Source organism: Patiria miniata, unplaced genomic scaffold (genome assembly GCF_015706575.1).
Source record: "Patiria miniata isolate m_02_andy unplaced genomic scaffold, ASM1570657v1 HiC_scaffold_10, whole genome shotgun sequence".
Classification (NCBI taxonomy): Eukaryota; Metazoa; Echinodermata; class Asteroidea; order Valvatida; family Asterinidae; genus Patiria; species Patiria miniata.
In genome coordinates, this window is record NW_024037048.1 from 2,988,710 (window position 1) to 3,012,775 (window position 24,066).

General features: G+C 40.2%; 2 protein-coding genes across 4 annotated transcripts in view; one reads left to right on the forward strand and one right to left on the reverse strand.

The window, feature by feature from the left end:
- Positions 1 to 2,026: 2,026 nt before the first annotated feature.
- Positions 2,027 to 20,856, forward strand: LOC119735518 (lysyl oxidase homolog 2A-like). Of its 2 annotated transcripts, none has more exons than XM_038209248.1 (13): positions 2,027 to 2,484; positions 6,672 to 7,009; positions 8,357 to 8,550; positions 10,394 to 10,590; positions 11,380 to 11,830; positions 12,243 to 12,441; positions 13,027 to 13,181; positions 13,615 to 13,770; positions 14,285 to 14,444; positions 15,111 to 15,342; positions 15,826 to 16,072; positions 16,655 to 16,763; positions 17,171 to 20,856. In XM_038209248.1, the coding sequence occupies exons 2-13, from the start codon at positions 6,712 to 6,714 to the stop codon at positions 17,191 to 17,193; spliced, it is 2,421 nt and encodes an 806-aa protein (XP_038065176.1). In that variant the 5' UTR covers positions 2,027 to 2,484; positions 6,672 to 6,711; the 3' UTR covers positions 17,194 to 20,856. The 2 variants fall into 2 exon arrangements, with proteins under 2 accessions (XP_038065176.1, XP_038065185.1); XM_038209257.1 differs by having other exon boundaries at positions 8,357 to 8,520.
- LOC119735509 (dedicator of cytokinesis protein 1-like) overlaps positions 18,015 to 24,066 on the reverse strand; it is a 73,446-nt gene continuing 67,394 nt past the window's right edge. Inside the window, exon 49 of one of the 2 annotated variants that reach the window (XM_038209224.1) lies at positions 18,015 to 22,163. In XM_038209224.1, the coding sequence (XP_038065152.1) occupies positions 22,041 to 22,163 (123 nt within the window). In that variant the 3' untranslated portion in view covers positions 18,015 to 22,040. The remainder of the gene's footprint in view (positions 22,164 to 24,066) is intronic. The other variant, XM_038209235.1, reaches the window with a different exon arrangement.

The following is a 24,066-nucleotide window of genomic DNA, read 5'->3' on the forward strand; positions in this document are numbered from 1 at the left end:
TTCTCCTTTTATGTTTTAATTAAAAACAAACTACCGTACTCGATTTGGGCGTCTGAAACCCTTTTAAAACTTAAAAGGGGCTTTATTTTTGTGCACGATATATAAACCACCTGCCCTGCGAGAGAGCCGAAGTATTGCAGCCAATCATGAATTCAAATTTTGTGCAGGCCTAATTCATAACTAAACGTGGGTGCAGTGTCTCATCCAATAACTTTTATATTGCTACAAAAATGGCAATTAGGAAAAATCGAATCTAATTTTCCAGGTTGAAAGTCGACAATAGCACAGGGAATCATCTTTACACTCTTAAAAACTGAAGTGTTTAATCCAACTTTTTGGAATGATAAGCTCAACAATTTCTATGAGTTCGGTCAGTGACCACGTACACTTTAAAAGTTGATTCAACACTTTCCAAAGTGTTACGAACACTTTTAGAGTCACAAAAGTGTCGTGCCCTTTTGCAACACTTTTCCAAGTGTTGAAAAAAGTGTTGGATCCAGCACTTTGAAAATGTTCAGAATTACCATTTTAAAATAATGACCCTTTTACCAATTTGATGGTGTAGGAAGGTGTTGGATCTTCAACCCTTTTAGATGTTAAAACAACTATTCAGTTTCCCCTTTAATTGCCAAGACTAGAAAGTGTTGATATCCAACCCTTTGAAACTGTTAAAAAAAACTATATTTTGTACCCTTTAAATGTGTTAGTTTGGGCCATTTTAATGTTTAAAAAAATCATCCTTCAATTGCACGCAAAAAGACCAATAAATACACAGAAGAGATTGCGTTCTTCATACATTTTCCCCCTACATCGACCAACATCGCCGACCATCCCGATAAAATCAGCTGAGCATAAAGGTGAGATTTTTTATACTGAGATATGTGTAGGAACACTGCACATTTTGATGTTAATACTGCTTTCATATCGTACGAAACTGCTAAATCATAGAATACAGGGCGAATCCAGCTCGGCTAAAAAAAGAGGGGGGGGGGCGGGGATATAGCTGTCAAAAAGGTGGTTATTATACACGTGCTACTTGGCTCGGCTGCATGATTTCCTTTTTTTCTGCGACCGGGGGGAGGGTACCGGTATAATTAGAGTATCCCCCCATATTGAATTTTCAAACCAAACTTGTGATTTTGTTTTCTTTCCGAATTTTTAAACAATGCGAATCACGCACTGTGTGGAGATCAATGGTATTACGCAAGTGCCACACTGTGCGACATGCATGATTGAGTAGGCGCACACACGGACCAGCGCGGAATGAGCGCTCTGCCAATTAACACGTACCCAGCTCGACTTTTACTAGGTCAGGGAGGAAAAACTTAACCAGAATTTATTTGCATGGTAATGAATTCGTGAATTTTCAAAGTGGTGTTGTGTGAATGTTAATCCGTTTTCAACGATTTTTTGGGGGTCCAACTCAGTACTCAGTGAGCTGTCGTCAGTCGTGAGAACGGTGCTTCCGAGCCCAAAGGGACGCATTCCGGACGAAATTTCACTTTAATATGGAGTAGGCAACAGGATTTGTTTTCGTAGTAATACCATACACACTAGTCTTAACGGTGCTTAAACTGACATGACAATCCATAAATCAAGTGGTTATAATGTGACTTTCTGAACTGTTTATGTTCTCCCCGTTCTCCCGGAAGTATAACAAGTTCAAGCTGTCTACACATTTTGCAACACAAACACATCTGGGTTTTCTCTACTAAACCCCTACCCTGCTCCGTCAGCTGTTTTGCTTGTCCTTGAATGGCATAACCCTGGGCCACCTACAAATTATTTAATGTTTCTCGTTAAGAAGTTCTTGCTATGTTGTTACCTTCTCAGAATTTTATGAGATTCATGCAAGGTTTTTTTTCGCTTAACGACTGGGCATCATAATAATACAACTATCAATTTTAAAATACCCCAGATTTATTTTATGTTTCAACTGTTCATAATCGTAAAGTGTCCTAAACTTGAAACACAACTTCAGGCCTGTCCCGCCAACTGTATTTTGTTTCGATCTTGCCTGTTGGGTAAATTTCATAACATTCTTGACTAGCGGATTGAAATCTTCCGAGGTGGCTTCGGGTTAACGGCATAGCTAACCCCGACTTTGGAGTAGCAGGTCGGCTTATAAAGGTTCCGCAGAGGATTGAATTCAGTTGGCCTAACACAGACCCTCCATACCCCTCGCGCCAACTCATCCCAGTCCCGGTAGAGCAGTAAATCTGTTGGAATTGCAGTTAGCCATCGGGAGGTTGCGACCGTGAATTTGATCCTTCGTACATCACCGCGTCATACTCGTCAGGCAGGTTGACGGGTGCACAGAGCGTATTTTTACGTTACGATCAGGAGAAACTTCTCCCGCTTTTGTTGTTCAGCGTGTACTAAGTGTTCAACAGCTGGCACAAACAACGAGATTTAACTTCGAAAAAGTTAAAGGACTGATTTGCTAAGGGACAACTAAACACGAACAACTTCTCTGGAGACAAGGTAGGATTGCATACATTTGAGAATTCTATCAACTGTGTCGTGAAACCTCAGTTTATTTTGTTTTTATAATGAAGGAGATAACAGGGAGTTTTGCAAACGAAGCCTTAGCATATGAACCATTTCATAGACATTAATAGTCTACAAGCACAAACACATGGCTCTTGCACATGTTGAAATGAACTCCGATTACTTAAGCATGTAATGAGAACGCATAAAGTTGGATAATACCAAGCCCTATTGTGAATGTGAATATTCCTGTAACGCCGACGCTCATGTTTACAATCCTAATTAAGCCATCGTGCCCATGCTTGTTTCAGGACGCAGTTGTATTTTAAAGACATCTTGCTCACTTGGCAGAAAGTTAAGTTCTGGAATATTAGCCTAAGTGCTCGTACTCGCTCTATGCCATTTTATGCATTATGGGCAGCGAGCTGAGGCTACAGTTCCTTGCTCTATAAAAGTATAATCATGTACCTTATACATGTACTTTATTGTAATTATACGATGGGTCTCTGTGCACGCTCACTCGTGTTCCAAACAATGGTTACACGTCAACACGATATAACACCTCGCGTTGATTTTAAATTTTAAAGTTTCAATCTCTATTCAGTTTATTAAACATACTTGTGAAGTTAAAGAAAGAAATTGACTTGAGTTGGTTTTGAACCTGCGAGGCTGCGACCTTCTAATGTTAACACCGCTCTCCTGAGCTGCTCTATTAAGCCCAAAGTTGGCAGTTTCCGATTTGTCAACATCTTGAGTTTGATTTTCATAATTGAAGCAACACTTAGCATATTTTTCTTCACGGAGCCAGTGACGTGTGGCCTTTATGGTACATTGTGACTAATATCAATTTTAAATTTTCTAGGGTTTTGTCCGACTCATAGTTAAGACTCCACTTAATTATTGTTTTGATACGTAGACTAATCATCGGCTCCTAGCTAACATATTTATTTAGGGATGGGTACATATCATAATCATACGTGAACAGCGATGACAGGAAAACATTTGACCACTATCTCTCAAATTTGTACCCCTTCAGTTTCAAGTTGCGGTTGTAGCTAGCCAGCAGCCGCAGTATGTTCAATAATTCAGGAAATTTCGAACGCCGATAGCCTTAAAGTTCAATAAAGCTCAACCCGCCTACGCAGAAGCAAATTCTCCAACACCGAATACTTTGAAGAATTTGAAGAGGCTGATGTTTCGATCCTAGCAGGATTCTTAAAGGCAGATATTTGTGGTAGTGGAAATATTCTTAAAAGTTTGTTTCCCGGAGCGTCAAAGTCGAGACTGGTTTCATAATTTTCTGATGAATTGACAAGCATGTCATTGCATGTACGATGAGTGCACAGCTTGAACCGGCTGACCGAGAGTTGTTGTGGTTTATAAAAACAGTTAGATTTGACCAGAAAACAGTAACTTGCGCAGTAACAGTAACTTGTTTCACTGCTTTCCAGTCAAATTTAACTACAGTGTTTTCAGAGGGGGTTTTTTTCAACTTGAAAAGTACTTTTGGATCGAAAACAGTTTTATTGAACCGACTTATTGGTCTTCGCTCGCAACAAATATTTCCACGCACATGTCGCACTTTTTATACTAGACTATAAAAATGGCACATTCTAAATTTCATTTCAATTTCGGTACGGAAGGCCTAGTTGGCCCAGCCCCCTGTGGTACGACCTCGACTCGTGGGACTGGAGCGTCGAGTTTCCCCGGTCGCTTTGCGGTCGCAGGTTCGGTGACGAGACAGTCGATCGTGTGTACGTGGGCTACGTGAGGAATGTTTAAAAGACGGTATTTTGGAAGTGAAGGTCAATGGAACACAGATGGTGAACTAATATTAATCTTAAAGGAGTATTCCTGACAAATATTGTAATACATGTTATAACGAATCGGCGTATTTTTTGGTGATCATTCATACCATTTTCACTATCACTGTGATGGAGGAATAACTTGGCATCAATGAAAAGTAAGTAGATATATGCAAGCTGTATTTCGATCTGTAGTTTGGTTAAAGTTGGTGTATACGTGCTTTTTGGGTGTGGCACCTTAAAAAAAATAGATTTTCAAATTGAATTGATAATTTTCTATCATTACATAAGTTATGAGCTTTCCAATGAGACATCGCATGAACAAAATCGGCCCATGACAAGTAATCAATACATTAATTTCAATTTTATATTTTATATTGTTTTGGCTTAATTTTTCTTGTCTATTATTAGTCTTTTTAATGTTTATGTTTTTTTTTTTAAATATAGGCCTATGTAAATTTTGATGTAATTCAGCCCCTGGGGTGCCATGTCAAATTTTATCAATAAATTATTTATAATAATAATAATAATAATAATTATAACTATAATAACTTTTGAATTAAGAGCAGGACGCTTCTTATTCGTCCTGAATAGTGTGCGAAATTTCTGAACTACAAGCGCACCATTTAAAACCCTTTTAAATCGTCCTGCAAAAACAACAAGCTAATTTCTTTGTTACAGGACTTTATATTCCTTTAAATTTCATTCGGAAAAGAAAATCAAAATGTTGAAAAAGCACGTATATACCAACTTTAATTGAAACTCCATTCAACTGGAGATCGAATCCCATTCATCCCAACACACGTGGATTAGGTTTTTACGCATGATAGTTCAAAGAGGAGGATCGGATGGTCCTCCCATCTCTAAATCTGAACATAATAATGCTCATTGTCTTCTCTGTTAAGGTTTTCGGGCTTCCGATCTACAGCTGTTGATATGAACTTTTGTGGAACGTTGCTTTTTATCATCAGAAAGAATTACAGCAAATTGATTTATGACTCCAGACTTGCCGTACCAGTTCCCGCCGCTAGTCGGTGCAAACTGAAACATGTATTGAGCAGGTTACAGCTGTGAAGGAACTGTCAACCTGTTTCCCAAGTTAACCCCTCAGCCCTGATGATATCGCCCTTGACATGTATTGTATAGCCCCTAGTTGTTAGCGATTTCATGTGTTCGTTACGCAAACGTCTAAAAAACAATTCGTATAGGCCTACACGTCAACAACTCCTCAATACAGCGTATACACTCCCCCTTTTTTAATGTTAAGATAAATGATATTATTGTCAGTGGGTTTTTTGGCTATGTCTTGCTTAGGCCTATACAAAACTAAATGTCATGTATGTTACTCTGAACTTAGAGGAAAAGATAATTTGATAAGTAAATGGATCCCCATATTTTTGTTTGTAGAAAGTGGAGTTATTGGATCTGAAAAGGGCAGTTCGATCATTTGGACACAGAGTTCCATTAGAAGTTCGTCAAAGTTTTAACAAAGGGACGAATCTGCCCCAAACCGTACTTTGTAGCAATTTGTGATTTTTTGGATATGCTATCGTGTATTCTATGAATAATCTGCCAAATTGATAAAAGTGACAAATGTGCGGCAACCCGGTAAGTCGTTTTGACGAAGCGACGAATCCCCGTAAAATTGATTAATACTTTTAATTAAGTGCGAAGCCTGTAAGATTTGTATTTTGACGAAGTGACAAAATGTTTAATCACATGCGGTGATCGTGCACTCGCGCACATTTTTGTTTTTTGACGAAGTGCGACCATTAATGATTACATACTGCTTTGCAAATGTGTGCGTACTCAAAATGTTCCTTTTTGACGAAATAACGAAGCTGTTTATTATAAAATACATGCTTTAATGAAAAGTGAGACTACAGTATATTTTTGGGGAGGAATGTAATGAAATGGCGATTTGAAAATCGACCGAGTTCAAATGCAATTTTTCGGTTTTGCTGCTGTGTGTACAGATTCGTCACTTCGTCGAAACGTTGACAAAATTGATTTACAAGCATTAAGAAGACCGTATGGTTGCAGTGATGTAGATTAAACAACATGCCCAACGACAAATTTGTAGCGTTTGGTCTGTTTGGTACAGGTTTTCCGATCGCGTCTCTTTCAAAGTTTATTTCAAAGTGGTTAGCGGGGAGTGGTTATGGAACTTAAGAGGGAGTGCTTTGAAAGTAATGCTATAGTGTCATAACTAAAATCCAATTTGAAGGAGGATTAACTTGGGTCCTCATTATGTGATGGGGCACACAATATGGGTTTGATCAGATGAGAGGAGGCACAATGGATGCGCATGCCCGCTTAGTTTCGTCACTTGGCAATTCATAAGACCTAAGCCTTTTTTATGTCACTCTGGTTTAGCGTATAGATTGAGCAACGGACCTTGCGAGTCATCAAGAAAATGCCTCGTGACACACACTTCACCTGGTGGCTTGTACGTCTGGTGGTATACCTGTCTGCGATAGCGTTGATCTCTGGCGGGGTCAAGGGTGATGCGCCCAAGCCAGCGGCCGCTAGGCTGGTCGGCGGGCACAACCCATGGTCCGGCCGGCTAGAGGTCTACTTCAAGAGGCAACGCGCCTACGGGACCGTCTGTGACGATGGCTGGCACATGAACGCCTCACACGTGGCCTGCCGGATGATGGGGTATGCCGAGGCGATGGACTTTCACTTCGGCAATGTGTTTGGGGCTGGGAAAGGTACGGTAATACTACTTAATGATGCATACTTTTCCTTACATACCGTTGCGGTGGTTGAAATGGGGAAGGGCTTGAGATTTGTGTGTGTGGGTGACTACAAATTTGTATCCTTGTGGAGACACACACACAATAGGGAACAAAACATTGTAAAGGTCTCCACAGGGCAATTTCTATAGATGAATAGGTCTCCACAAGGTTTTCACGAAATAGATATATGGGTTTTACTCAAAAACTAGGAATTTCCAAGGTGGGTTGATCTGTCGCAAATGGAAGAGTTTTAGAAAAGGGATATATAGTCCAAATTTCAGCCAAGGAAACTAATTCTGGTTAAAATAAGAGCATTTTGAAACTTCACTTTCAAAATTGAACACTTTACTACACGAGAACAAAGGAATGTCTCCACAAGGATACAAATTTGAGTGGGTGTGCGGGGGTGTGTGTGTGTGTGTGGGGGGGGGGGGGTTACGGACGAAGACAACATCATTCTCAAACAGTTTCTCAAGTCATTGTGTATGCCTACTACAAATACACCACACATGCTCTCACCGTGGTACCAGTCATGCTTAAATAAAGGAAATGCGTAAATAGAGAAAACAGCCATGTGAATGGAGACGAACTCTACAAAAATACATTTTTTGGTGCACTACAAGAAGCAGCATGCACTCATTATTCTATAAGAGCTGTCCCAATTGCCCTTTCGTTACTGGGCATCGGGACATGGTGCAATTACATATATTGCAAGGTCATCTCGTTTTTGGAAGGATGCCCAGTAAAGAGTTGAATCTTGATATCCAGGGGTTGCATAATCTTTAGTCGACCAATGACATCCCCTTCTCCCAATCTCAAATTGCAATACTTAAAACCGTCTAAGTATGTGAATTGCTAACTTCACGCGTATCCTTCCATCTGAAATGCATGTTTATTACGATACGCGTACCAAGGGTTTTGTTTGCCCGTTGCAAAGTAGAATGTTCGTCCCATCTAGCCCATTTTCACCATCCTGATTTTGCTTCTATCATCGTCCCGATTTTGCTTTTATCAGCGTCCCGATTTTGCTTCTATCAGCGTCCCGATTTTGCTTCTATCAGCGTCCCGATTTTGCTTTTATCAGCGTCCCGATTTTGCTTTTATCAGCGTCCCGATTTTGCTTCTATCAGCGTCCCGATTTGGCTTCTATCAGCATCCCGATTTTGCTTTTAAAATCTCCATTCCGTTGCGATCTGTCATTCTGCACCCGTACCCCCTCCCGGCCACACCACTGAAGATAGTCACGATACCGCCTGTGTAAACGTAGATGGTATCGAGTAGGAATGCAAGAGTTATCGAGCTCATTGCTCCAACCACTAGGTACAATCGTATTGGATGACGTCAGGTGCACAGGCAACGAGACTCACCTCTTCAAATGTCAGCACGCCAAGCTAGGCGTCAGCAACTGTCGCCATAGCGAGGATATCGGCCTGACCTGCAGCCAAGACACCATCCAGGAGCGGATGGAGGCACAAAGGGCAGCTGTAAGTATCCGTAGGAGCAAGATCAGGAAAGTAAGTAGTCGAGTTCCCTACAGACCCGACGGAATTTGGATCCTGGTTCTTGGAAGACCCGTACCTGATCATATTCACGTTGACTCCACCGAAATACAAGGATGGTAGTGATTGGGGAGCGATGGTAGTGATTGAGATAATTTATAATTTTGTTTAAAAATGACGATAATTACACATACGACGAAAATGATATACGATGCACACGACAGCGACGATACAATAACGATGGCAAATATAAGAAGACATCGACAAATGCGACATTGACATCGATCACGATAACAATGACACTGAGATTAAGTTTGTCGTTGGACCAAAGCAATTTTGTCAGGCTCGGAGAAGACTAATGTTATCTGATGAACGACGACACGAACGATAATGATGATACTATTCATAAGGGGGAATTTGCGATAAGTGATGTAAATTCAATATTAGGTTGTGCTCTTCACCGACGTATATACTCAGTGTGTTACCTCCCGAGTCGAGTGAAAAATGGAAAAACTCACTCGGTGGGACTCGAACCCACGACCTCCCGTTTTCTAGTGCAGACGTCTAACCACTCGACCACCGAGCTTGCCGGGATTGGCTGGCTGGTTCGAATCTGTGTAGCAGTGGGTACCGCAATAAAACGGAATTAGATGAATAGATGGAATAATGATAATGAAGCTGACATTGATATTAACAGTACTCTCAAGTCAGTGATGAGTCTGTGATGAAAATGTGGACAGGGACGAAAATGACGATACCTTTAGACATTGATGACGGTTAGATAACAGTTGAGAGAATGACAATACCAATGGTAACTGCAGTGAGAGCCAGTGGCGAGAGAGAGAGAGAAGGGGGGGGGGGGCATTAACTCTGCGCATTTCCCGCTAGTCCTTGCACTGACTTGACTGCAGCATATCTGTACATAGTCTAGCACTCGTCCGTCGTTTGTAGAATCTGTCTGTTTAAAAATAGAAGAAATTTGAGATGCTTACAAACTTCATCGCTTCCTTAAAAAAAACGGCTTTCAAGCCGATTAACATAAATTTGGATTTCCAACGACTGAGGCCACTTCATTTGAACGAGGAACCAAATTCTTGTCGTTTAAAATGTTTCGTGTATTATATTCTCTTTCAAGATTTTCTCTTTTAAATTATTGTCGCTACTTTTCCGTCTTTTAATTCTGTAATTTTTTGGGGGATAAAGTTTCCTCTTTATTTATTGCATCGTGTTCGTCCACGCATTGCTTATTCTTGCACTGATGTCATCTTTCTGTATTAGCTTCTCTTTGTGTAGATTCATCATTTTAACCTTTCTTTATGGTCGCTATAACTTGTCCGTCTTTTATTCTATCGCTTTATAGAAGGCTCCCCGTTTGATTGTGTCGTGTTCGTCCATACATTGCTTATTTGTTGCTGTGATTTTATACCTAATTGAAACTTATTGCTAATATTGCAGCTTCTCTCCCATTCGCTAACTGCTGCAATCTTTGGTAGCATTGGACTGAAGTTTAATGTTGATAAGTGATGTTTTATGGTTGAAATATGGTATATGATTCGCAACTCAAAACATAGACGTTAAGAGCAAAGTAGTAACGCCGACAATCAAACAATACAACCAGAAGAACAACGTAGACTCCCGTACTGAATGATGACCAAGCACGAGGTCTTCTCTTGTTGGTACCACAACTTCTCCTGAAAAAAATTATCCCACGTTGAAAACCAACGTTGAAACAGGCAAACTGAAATGTCGCTAACTTATATCGAAAAAAAACAAACCTTCTATTATGATATGCTGTTCCCATTAAGCCCCCTTCCCCGGGAGCTTACGGGAGCTCGATCGGTCAATTGTATGTTCCCAGGAGAGGCGGCAGATGAAGGTTCGCCTGGTAGGCGGGTCTAAGCTTCAGCCCATCTCAGAGGGCGTGGTGGAGTTGCTCTACAAGGGCAAGTGGCGTACCGTGTGTGGCGAGGACTGGGACACCCTAGACTCGCGGGTTGTTTGTGGCATGGTGGGCTTCAAGGACTCCATGCCGCTGAGAGAAGGTTATCAAGAGGCGTAAGTAAAGGATCTTGACTTGGAGAAGTTTTGCGGATACACCACTTTAAGCGTCTTAATGCCGGTTCATACTTCGCACACATGAGTGCGAAGTAAATTCATCAGGGTAACAGCGATCGTCACAATGAAACTTCAAGTATTGAGGTTGTGAAATTAGCTTCGCTTCCGCATGAATGATAAATCGGCTTTAACTGTAGGAACACAGTGCGGATCTGAGAAGGACAGGTTTCAGGTTCAGTCTTGTGGACGGTTTGAGCACATTAATTGAAAACATGACTTTAATTCTCTGGTTATTCTCAGAACAGCAAATAGTCTTTGAGAGTAAATCCTTTTACATGGTGTAATCGCAAACTTCTCCCGGTATAATCGCTCCACCATGCAAATACTACAATCTAATATTATACATGTACTAAAATCTATTAGGAAATGGCAATTTATTATTCCACACAATCTAGGACCAAGCAAATAGATTTCTAACAAATGAGAATATGCAGTGACGATAAAAGACAAAAAAATATAATCGCGTTTCGGTTTTTTTCTGTTCTTCGCTTTTTTTTCCCTATATTAAAGCGATTAAAAAAATTCCAGTTTTGAGCTTAATATCAGTCTGAGTTATTTGCATTAATGGGGCCAGGTAGTCACAAAAAGCAAGAACATTTTCCGTAAGTTACAGGAGTCAAACATTGCAACAACGTAACATAAATAATTTGGCAATGAACTTGATGTTTATATCCATTTCTCGAATGTCAGTCTCACGGTTAAAAAATGTTAACTTCACGTATTGACCAGGGGTAACTTCCAGCGACGTAAGAGCATGCGGATTACAAACGTCCAATGCACGGGATCCGAGGTCCACATAGGTACCTGCCCCTTCGACGACCTGGCGAATGAAGAGGACTGCCCGTCTGACATAGTGGCGCATGCCCGCTGTCATCGCGGAGACTTCGTTCTCGACACCCCGTACGACGAGAACGGAATGCCTGTTGAAGGCACGGCAGCGGAGGACAACGAGGAGATAGTTCAAAACGAAGAGATCACATCAGCAGGTGCTGAAGGAAACACCAGCGCGGACGCGGAAGTCAATGATGCGGGGATGAACAACAACACCTCATCCACTACAATGCCAGAAACAACGACCGACATAGATGCACAGGAAATACTAAACGATGATGCCGGTCAGGCAAAGAGAAGAAAGGGAAAGAGTAAGGCAGCGCGAAAACAGGCGACGCCAGAAGTACTGGTAAGCACGGTTGATCGATGTTTTCTCGCAACGTATACTTGTCTATCATTAATTTTTGTCATCAATAAAAAAATTAATAAATAAACAAGGAAAACGGTGTTATCTAACTTCGTTATCTACATTGTGCGGGTCGTCACCCAATGGAAACAGATATTTGGGTTAACGCCAATGTTTTGGAGTGCCATTGAAAATGTATCGGAGCAGCTAAGCAGAAAAAAAATGCGTCACCAATTTCTTTTATTAGGAAATTATTACTAGGTAGGACAGCAAGATAAACAACATTTTATCTATATCAGATTTTTAGCAAAGATTTGTAAGCAAACGTATATTCAAGCAAATTTTCAGGAGAAATGAGCAGCATCTATAAATATCGATATGGACATTTGGCGAATACTCTTTGTTACTCTTCCAGGTCATCAAGAAACCGAAGCCTACTATCCGGCTGAAGTCCGGGGCTTACTACGGAGAAGGCCGTGTGGAGGTCTACGTGAACGGCCTCTGGGGCACGATATGCAGTGAGGGATGGGACGAGGTCAGCGCAAGCGTAGCCTGCCGACAACTCGGTTTCGGGGTAGCAGAGAAAGCCGTAAGAAACTCCGAGTTTGGACAAGGTGGGTCTTTCAGTCCTTTGGAAGATATTATATTAAAAAAAACATGGCTACTCTGGTAAAGCAGAGACACAGGCGTCATATAATGTAGGTTGCCGAACGCGAACTGCTACGCAGGAAATAATTTAAGTGGCTGGAACTTCTCAGTGTAATCTCTGTCAACCCAACCGTAAATGCCTAAACGTAATCATACCAAAACACCAACGAACCCGGCTATTTTGCCATGGGCCTATTCGGGTTGAGGCGTTTGTATAGTTGACAAGCTCCCTCAAACTATAGGCCAAATATAGGCCTACTGGGTTTTTTTTTCGATCATGCGTAAAAACAAACCCAGCCGACTTTCAGACACTATCTGAAGATCTTCGCAACTGCCTTTGTTTTGTATTTATTGTTAAGCTTAATACAGCCCTTTAAATAAATGTAGGCCTAACACAACCTTTATTAAACATTTGCTTCTTAATCTGCAGTTTTCCTCCCTCTTCATAATATAGGCCTAGCTGTTATAATTGTCCCCTTATCGATCGTAGGTTCTTTGCTATAGGTTTCCCTCCCTTATGTTTGTGTGTTGAATATTGTTTGGTTCTGCAGGCGTTGGCCCTATCTGGCTTTGGCGTATGCGATGCGAGGGACACGAAAAAACATTACTAGACTGCGATCATGGCTACCTGAACGGCAGTCGGTGCACCCACGCCCAAGACGCTAGCGTACAGTGCGTGGTGCCTGATATCGATGCTGCTAGCAAGGTATCATGTGAATCTCAATATAACTAAATAACATCTGAAACTCGAATTGAATATAACTAAATTCACATTTATCAAACTTAATACGTAATGGCCCGAGTACAGAGTGTGATGAACATTTTCAAATCAGCTCCATGCACGTGGCTAGTGAATTTGAATGACTGCGCCCTTCATTTACATAGATATGGGCGCACTGTGTTTAAAATAAGTCCAAAAGTTCCGACAATCCTATGTTCCGACAATCCGTACATAAAATTGTGTTACTCCCGGTTATGGTTAGGGATAGGAATATGTGCAGTCGGAACATAGGTGTGTAACCCTGCACACCATGCTGAGGGAGGCCGTACTTAAATAATGTAATTTGGGGGGGGGGGGAATAAAAACATGGAGACAGTGAACACCTACAGAAATCGTGCATTCTCATTACTCTTCACAGGTGAGAATTGAAGGCGGCACGTACGAGAGAGAGGGGCGGGTGGCGGTCTACATCAATGGGGAATGGGGCAACATCTGCGGATGGAACTGGGGACTCCTGGCTGGTAAGGTAGTGTGCCGTCAGCTTGGACTGGGACACGCTCGCTATGCACCAGAGGTTAGTCCGTGCAAGTTGATCTATCGAGAGAAGAAACGAGAAATAATTAACAGGATTGAAGTAGTTTCAAAGAAATGTTTTTTATGCAATGACAGGGACATAGGACAATTTTTTTTAGGACGTGACATAATTTGTTTTACGAACTCATAAATATAGGCCTAACACTGCCAAAAAACTAACGTTTACCCACAGAATTTGCTTTTTTCCCCTCATAATTGTAATTATTTGTTAAATATCAGGCATGCAACTTTTCCTCGGATCAGCCGATTTCCTCTTTTTTACTTCCCATGTGTGCCATTGAAAATAGAAAAACACTGTACAAAGTCTGGGAAAATTTTGAATTTCCTCTTTTTTTGTGATTTCCCAGTTGCATGCATGTTGTTTTTGTTACCTTATGATTAGAATGGAATCGAAAAAATCAGTAGATTAGCTACCGAAACAAGGAGTTAAAACTTTAACAAATAACTTGTTTAGTATTATATCAATGACTTTATTGCTCCTCAACTTCTTTTAGAGCACATTGAGCTACGGCAGCGCTCCGAAGAGGACGTTTCTCATGATGGAGGTAAAATGCACAGGCCACGAGAGAACGATCAAGGAGTGCAAATACACGCGACCTTCCAATGCCAACACTTGCATCAGAGCATTCCGAGCCGGGGTTGTCTGTGTTGACAGTAAGAATCTTGCTGAAAGGTTTTACTTTCGCTAGTACCCACCTGTCCTGCTTCATTCAGGGGGCTGTTGACGGCTTATGCCATCTGTCTCAAAGAAATTTTGGAGGAAACGCAGGTCATTGTGGATAGATTACCTGAAGTTGCTGGCAAAATAAAGTAGTTATCGATCAAGTCCTGACAGCTCATCATAATGATCACCCATCTCAAACCAATGGAAAAGCTATACAATTACAAATGAGCTCTGACCAAGGTATTTCTTTGCCATTGTTCGTCCCGTTACTTCAGATTTTCCTTGTGAATTAACTTGTGATTTGACTTGTCATAGACTTAACTAGAGGGAAGTTATACAAAAAAAGTTCCCGTGCCTGCACCGCGATGCATCGCATACCTTCAACTGCACCCAACATTAATATGTAGGTCTGAAACGGAGTGAAGCATCCCTCACGTTTTTTTCCCCGGAACTGCCCCACCTCATGCACTTCGAAATGCGCTGTATCCTGCTTTCCACGTCAGCAGGTCCCAGCTTCTCGTCACATTCATTTTATTTTAGCCGACAATAAGTGGCCTTATGCCCTATGACAGGCGAATCTCAGGACAAATATGGCCACACTGACTCGCCACTCATTACATTTCAAACTTTCTTAAGCTCTACTCCTCTCTTTATAGCGCTGCCAGACGTCTTGATGGACCTCCATGTTCTCCAGTCATCTGTTCGTGTCCAGGACTGGCCTGATACCCTCTTGACCTGTGCACGCGAGGAAGGTTGCCTGTCCGATGTCCCCAATAACTGGGGCCTTCGTCGTCTGCTACGCTTCACTAGCGCCATCATGAACCGAGGCATGGAGCAGTTTAGACCGTTGCTGTCTCGATACAGTTGGAAATGGCACCTTTGTCATAGGTAAAAAGATGAAAAACAAAACAAACAAACAAACAAACACCCCAACAAACAGCCCGACAATTTTAACAAAGGGACTGTTTTTATGTCTGTGTTCATTGTTAAAAAAAGAGAGCTAAGGTTCAATTCACTGCAATGAAAGATTGTGAAACTAAGTTACGTTGTCCGGAAATTTCGGTGAAGAGATATTTGTTAAATTACTTTTGTGTGTATGTTGTACATAACTTGTAACTTTAAAACTACTTTGATTGTGGTCAGCTCTTTGATTTTGTTACTTAGAAGATTCTAGGCAACAAAGGAGAATAACAAATAATTTGAATATTATTGTCGATGAACACCAAATTCGAAAGAGCCTTGATAAAAGGATGGGATGGATAGGATTAAGTCAAAAGTCGTCCGCAGTATCTACACAACCCCCCCCCCCCCCCCCATCTATGTCAGTAGCCCTACCTCATCATCGAGTCCCACTTAATTTGCCCTATCCAGGCATTTCCACAGCATGGAGGTCTTTAGCCATTACGACCTGATCAACCAGAAAGGAGAGAGGGTAGCCCAAGGCCATAAGGCTAGCTTTTGTCTGGAGGACGGCCACTGTGATGAAGGGATAACCCCACAGTTCTCCTGTATCACAGACCAAGGCATCTCTGTCAACTGCATCGACATCTACGCCAGTAACATTGATTGCCAGTGGGTGGATGTGACGGGAGTCAAGACAGACCTGTACACCCTGAGGGTAAGTTTGGGGAAGGGATGGGGGTGTCCCCTCTGCCCTGTCAAATGCCCTGTCAAAGTCCCTGCCAGTGAGTAGACAAAGTGAGCATGGGGACTACTTTGTCACAGCCAAACCCTGGTCCACCTCTACTGTGTGGCCATAATCTGAGGGTAATGTAGAAGCACATCAGGGTCTATTCTTGAAGGGTGGGTCCCTATATGCAACACCCGATCACAACCCTGGCCTACACCTACTCCCACCAGCAGATGCAGGAATCAGGTTTGTCCGCGGCCGCCCATGCCCGGTCTTCCCTTCTAGTAGATGAATGTCCCTAATATCAGGAAAGACTGGTATAAACTCATGGTAGGTGTGTTCTTCTGCCCAACCTGAGCCCACCCTGCCCCTCTCTTCTGCCAATAAGTGAACTACACTACTGTCCAAACCAAATTGTAACACCCTCTCCTGCCAGTAGATGAGTGTAAATGGGTGTGAAGTGTGTGCCCATCTGCCCAAAACTCCTTTTCTCTGAAATGTCGACTACCATGAGCAGACACCAAACAGATTGCCAAAATTCTATCTCTGCATTTCCCCCCTTTTTGGCAGATACATATCAATCCAGACAATCTGGTGGCGGAGTCGGATTATGACAACAACTTGATTGAATGTGACTTGTATTATGGCAGGCGCATCACAATTGGCCACTGCGAATATGGTAAGTATAGAGAAAGATGCAACCAACAAAACAACAACCAAACTACTAACCAACGACATCCATGAGCAAAAAGATCGTAAATCAATCATCATACCGACCAACCAATAAGCTGACAAGAGTTGTGTTCAAGTTGTTACAAGTCTTTACAAATTCATCACAATCAGAATTTCAACCAAACATAAAATGTAAACCAGTATTTAACACTTAAACAACTATAGAACCATATAGAAAGCTCTTGCTCAATGATAGAACAAAGGTTAAAAAAATGCCAAGAGGTTTTCCATTGTCTTTTCAGTGAAAATACTAGGTTTAACTGTGCATTTTGAAACTCCAAAACATTTGACTATGGCTGTCTAAACAATGAACGAATTCTTAACTTTGTGAAACATCTCCCATTCTTCTTTCAGTAACGGACAGGATGAATGGCTAGCTGTGGTCAGTGACTTCGCTTCCTCAGAATAACAGACTCAGTGCAGATTCAGTACCATACACTGGACTGTGGACATCAAGGGGTTTTACTTTTGATGTTAATAATAGTATTACAGTTTGGGTCACAGTTCGAGTTCATGGTCTGCAAGCTTGATTCGTTCATCAGGGCAGACTTTGATTGGCTACTTTGTAGTATTTACTTAGTGAAACACTCCCGAAGACAGAAGATGCAGAAACAGACTCAGTGTCACATTGAGCATGAATCTCAGGATGTAAAAAGCTTTATCACAAGGTCAAATTCAGTTTCTTTTCTTTTTGGAAATGAAACACTGCATATATCCATAAAACCACACCTAATTTTCTTGATAATTTTTAATCTTTTTTTAAACATGTTAAAAAATTTGTGTGTAAACACGGTTTAATTTACTTTATCGCATTAGTTATTTCATCCAAACATGTTGCATGGTTATCCTTATATATTGGGCACCTACCCATTTTAGATCTCACCCACAAGAAAGCTCTTAAACACACTAATTGTCTATTTTGTATCACTGCCATTTTTTTTGGAGGGGGGGGGGAGGCAAACCTGTAAATAGCTGAAGCGTAGTGGGGAAGCGAGTCCTAGTCTGTTATGTTTTATTGTAGCAACATAACTATGTTAATTTCCATATTATACTGATAGGTTACATTGACATTTTGTGATTTTTACTTATTTTCGATTGTACGTAACGTTGCTCTTTTCCAGTGTTCAGGCATGTTTACAGAAATTTTGTAAAAAGATTTAAGACGAATTACTAGTAATAAAACGACAGCACACCAAGCTTTGTCTCTTCAACAATTATTATTCTTTATAAAAAAATGTATTAATTATTCAATACAATCAGTCAGTACATCATATCAATGCATATTATGAGTTATTCATAATAAAACTGTTTTAACTTCACTTGAAACACATATTTTGTTTTGCAATGAAAGGCTGCATACAAAAATGGAAGTACATGTAACCTTGAAATGTGCAATGTAGCCCCCATTTCGCACCGATTTTAGGGTCTGCATTCAAGCACCTTGACAACAAGAATCGTCATTGCAATTTTTTTTATGGCCGTATTTTTTAAATTAATGTTCATTGTATAAAAAAAAAAACACATTCAAAGGTTTTTATTCTTGGCAAAAGCTACAAAGGGGAAGAGAACATAATCCTTCAAAACAGGATAACAATTTGAAATATACAAAATGTACACTGCATAGTTGAAAGGTAATGTGGGGAAAAACAAGCACCTGGTATTTTATCATTTATCATTTAGTGATGGATAAGAGTTAATGATGGATGAGTGTACGAGAAAATATGGATGATAGCACCGGATTTTAATTTCCAATTTCCACTTAAATTACATGTATTTGAGAAAACAAATTTCATTTTGACCTTTAAAGCAGTGCACTGGATAAAATATAAAAGCACCACATTTCTAAATAGGCGCATTGCTTATAGACCATTATCATGTTTGGGCCATCTTGATTTTTTTCCAATTCAAATTAACGCAACCAAAGCTAGGCTGAAAGGAAAAATAGTCTGGTTCCTTTTTGCACAAAAACATTATCATTCAGTGCTGTTATTAGATACAGGGAACATGACTAAAATGGTGGCAGCATGTAACGATCTATTGCTGGCTTTAGCCGAGTGATCCAGACACAGTCTAGCAGTGTGGAGAGTGACCCTTTATTCTTGCCTGTTGTCCAGTGTAAACTGGTGCTGGGCCACAGTTCCCCTCCCAAAGTAAAATATAACATTGTACTTTGGATATTTCATAATACCACAGTTAAGGCATAAACAATAATTGTATACAGTAAATCATACATCAAACTTTTATTATGAAACCATGACGTCATGCCTTTGATGTTGTGGTGTCACAAACCAACCAACAGGGAGTGGATGGATGGCGGTCCCAGTATCGTATCTCCTCCTCGCCCACCCCTTAATACGTGTCTGTGCCCTTTGGAAGTCACAGAATTGTTTCAAACTCAGTTGTGACCGACCAAAACCGACCACAACAAAATGACTCAGAAGACACCACAGCTATTGTGAGTAATAGGTCTATTGTACATACCTTGCAAACAGTAAGTCAGCATTTTCACCCATATGATATCTTCATATATATGTTTGTCTTTTTGTGAGCAAAAAATAAAATGCGAGGTTTACGTATGCAAATATAATTCATATGACCAAAATGAGAAGGAAAATTACTTCAAGACTAGTTTTGTCGAATCTGGTCACATTTTTCCCATTATGTCACCTAATGAATTTGAAAAAAATAAACGATTAAGTTAGGTTCTAGGGTGATTTCCTGAAAGTCTGAAACAATACGTTTTTGAGTACCTGATTGTTACACAAAAATACAAAATGCATTGTAATTAAACAATATGAAAAACTTGTGAAAAAAACCCCATAATCTGAGAAGATTGATTACAAACTTCAAACAAATACAGGAACTATTTTGCAGAATTTGTGTCTTTAAATTTCCCATAATTTTAGCTGCAATGGAGTTCAAGTACAAATGTGGCACATTCAAATCAGCCATGTACACTGTGACTACACAGCTACTCCAGTCTGGTGAATGAGATCATAGGTAATGTGTCATAGACAGCAATAAACACTAGGAATCACAGGCCTTTCACTGTTATTGAGAGGAAAAAAAGCCAAAGTATGAAGAATATTATACATTATATATAGTAATCATCAAGTACTATTTAAGTGCTACCGTTCTCCAAGATTTAACATTATCCAGTGTTACACACACCTATTGCCACTACTCACTACACAACACATACAAGTCTCTTCTACCTGATTCTATACAATAATTTACAGATAACCAAACAACAAAAGACAAATTATGGTATATTTCATCTGTTCTTATGTACAAAAGACACTTCAGTCTTAAAAACCAAAAACAAAAAATAGACACACAAGTTGGATTAAAAAGAGTAAAGTAAAGCAAAAATAATTATAATCACCATTCACACAAAAAACTAAAACCTGCAGCAATTTTTCTGGATTAATAACAATTACAAAAAATGCTTCTGCTTTTGATGGAAGAGCTACTTTTTGTGTCCCAGATTTTCAGTCTCCTATTTTTATTCAGTGAGATATTCCTCCTACCATTCAGCGTCACCATTTTAAAGTTGCGTCAAAATGCGCAGGACAGTGACTATTATAACTTTTTTTTTAGTACCCTTGGAATCTTAGTCACTGAGAATATGCATATTCACACAAAGAAAATTAGACTCCTTAGCTTTTCAAGTCTTAACAGAATCCGAAAGCACAGTCCAAATATGTATCATGCCATGTAAGCAATAACTGCACATTTTTCTAGAAGCTGAGGGTATCGTGGTTATATTATACTTTCAGTGCAGTACCTTGTAACTCCCTAACTTTTATATTTTATTTAATTTGAACCAGCAATACCTCAAATCATGTCAATGAAATAAAAGATAGTACAGCTTGTTTTCCAAGTAACCTAGTTGGTCTTGAGCATAAACACTGACCACAGGTTATCCAGCCTGTGGAATGTTATGGTTTTTTTTTTAACTGACGGCAGCAAATAGTCCAGCTATTTTTGCATTTCATTAAAGACAATGTGAAATACTACTCGGATACTACTCAGCCCCCTGCCCAAATAATTTCACAAACTGTTGCCATGCTGCATAGTACATGTCAAACCTCAGCTCAGCAATGAACAGATTAAGGTACTTCTTACCATTAATGGCAAAGTATTATGAAAAACCAACAGGCTTGAACCTGTAAGGTGCTGCATAGCTTCCATTCATTACACATACAACTATTATGTCACAATTTAGAAAACCAACACATAATAATCAAAACATCTTTTAACTGACTTCAGAAATTAGAAAGTACTGAATTATGGCAAATCTGGACACACTGCAAGGTGATGAAGTTTTTGGAATTATTATCTTTGACTCATGAAGGAAGTGTCGACATTTGCATCAAGGAACCAAAACTGTGGGTTCTTTTGGAGAAACTAAAGCACCACCACTTTGCTTTACATGTGACTAAAACAATTAGCAATCAATCCCAGACAAACATCGATTTGTGCATAGATTGTTCATATTCAGATGTAGGGGAGTGAAATGTTCCAAGTTGCCTTCACCCCACGCACTAGAGATTTCATTATTATACAACAAATCCTGTTAAGTCAATCACACGTCAATCGCATGTCCTCCAGTCTCATGAGACAAGCTCTTCCAATGAACCTTGACAGATACATTTCTGTACTATTGTTCATCCTCTGTTACTTGTAAGCCTGACTTGTCATTTGAGTTTGTGATTGACCGTGTGACTGACTTGACTGCAATTCTACTATGCACCAACAACTGTCTTTAATTTAAGTACAAATGCACATTGAATGTTAAGTAGAAATATTAATCAGAACAATTTTTAGTCAAGTTTCACGGATCCCACAGCTGATGACAAGGTTGACAAGATTTCCTGTGAATACCACCCATAGGGCAATGAGTGGAATTGGGTAAACTTCACTGGTAACTTGTAACAACTGCTAATAGAGCAAGTGGGGCATATGCACCAGTGAAAGATGTTGACATATCAGAGACACCCTCAGCAGGGGATTGGTATAAAGAATGGCAGCCTCCAATCCTCCATAATGTCTGAGTCTGAAGTGGCCTTGTCAAATTGACATCAAATATTGAACATACTGTACAATTCAATGACCTGAAGAATTCCTTCCAGCTTTAGGTTTGATACAGTTTTGTGGAGTTTTGTTGTCACACTATGTAAGGGGGGGGGGGGGGGTGGGGTGGAGCTGTTGAGTTATGTGACTACTTGTGAGTGTTGTTGGTGGTGGGTTTTCTCAATGGTGATCCATGGCGAAGGAGAGGCTCTTTCATTGTAGGCATATGGGATGCTGCGCCACTAGCTTCCTTGTCTGGGAGTGGAGGCGGCTGAAACCGAAAAGCATAAAAAAACAGGAAAAGTAGTGTTAAAAAACACAAATGCCCCGCAACCATGCCTATCTCCATTACAAAACACCACTCTATTAACATCAACTTACCTGGGTCACATGGAACGTTCATTGACATCGTGATTGTTTTCTTTAGGTTATATATGTAATGTATTGATGCATTTGATCCCATAATGATTTTTTGTTTTTTGCTTTTCTGTTGGGAAGTCATTGTATGTGATTTAAGCAAACTGACTGGATATTTTCAGTCTTAAGCAAGACATTTCTCAAAGGCAAATCCTTTGAGCATAATCCTTTGAGCATTTACAAGGCCTACATGGAAATAAGAATTTTTAAATAATCAAAAGAAAATACGGTTATTTGAATAAGCTTGAGTTATCATCATGACATCATTTCTTTGGTTTTTAATAATGAGAACAGTTGGCCTATGGGGTCCGAAAGTGACTCAAAATCCTAAGAACAACCTACAGAGCTGCATATACATGTACATGTACTACGGTGCAAGTCTCAAGTTTTAGTAATACATGTACATGTACACGTGTTTGTTTTCTGTTGTTTCAATTAAAAATATGACTGTCCAAGAAAAAATGGGTGGAGAAGCCACATTGATTATACAAAAAAACATGTATAAACAGTGTACAGGCCCCCTAATATTTTAGTGAGTGATTACATTTGCACATGTATACTGGTTTGTAAAAAAAAAAAAAATTCCTATTGTTTTAATCCTTATGACCTTGGCCTTTGTCTTATGGGATCCAAACTTATAAGTTATACTAGCAAGCTACCTTCATTGTATCAAGGTTCAAGACATACATGTACATGGACATACAATCCAGATATTGCTGTGGAACCAAATGCACAAGCACGCATGCACACACCCACACCCACACACACCAGTGTGTAAATGCCGGCAATCGTGGACGCCCCATTGTCCCTAATCCTCTTTCCTTTGTTTGTACTTTGTTTGTAGCTCTAATTGGTTTTGTACATGATTTGAGATCGTGGACGTTCGGTCAATCGTGGACGTATTGTTTGCGCCCCAATTCTTTTGTCCTACGTCCACGATTGCCGGTGTTTACATACTCACACACACACACATACTGAAATTTGTATCACTGTGGAGACATTTCTTTGTTCTCGTGTAGTAAAGTTTTCGAGTTTGAAAGTGAAGTTTCAAAATGCTCTTATTTTAACCAGAATTAATTTCCTTGGCTGAAATTCGGACTTAATATCCCTTTTCTAAAACTTTTCCATTTGCGACAGATCAACCCACCTTCGAAATTCCTAGTTTTTGAGTAAAAACCATATATCTATTTCGTGAAAACCTTGTGGAGACGTATTCATCTATAGAAATTGCCCTGTGGAGACGTATACAATCTTTTGTTCCCTATTGTGTGCACGTCTCCAGAGGGCACGGTGTATCAGATCACACACGGACGGATAAGGCGGAAACAGTATGCCCCTTCGGCTTCGCCGGCGGGGCATAAAAAGCAGCATCAGGTTGCAACATTCTTTCCAGTTTGTCCACACGCCTGTATGAGATATGGTCATTGTTATTGCAATTCTTTGTGCACGCCGTGCTATAATTTTGACCATGTCTCAAAGACTTGCGTCTGCCGCTTTAATAATTAACAATACATGTATCAACAATAGTCAAGACTCAAACATACATGTACACAAGACCATCACAAGACCAACACAAGATCTCCAGTCTCAATTCAAGTCACAAGCTCCATCACATTCAAATGAACAGCAACAGATTCATTATTCTGTCACTGTTCATGCCCTGTTACTTGCGGCTGGTCTGGCGGCTGGTCTTGGGCTCACTCTACAATTGGTCTTGGCTCTGCAGTCTTGTGTTGGTTGGTCTCGTAAAGTCTTGT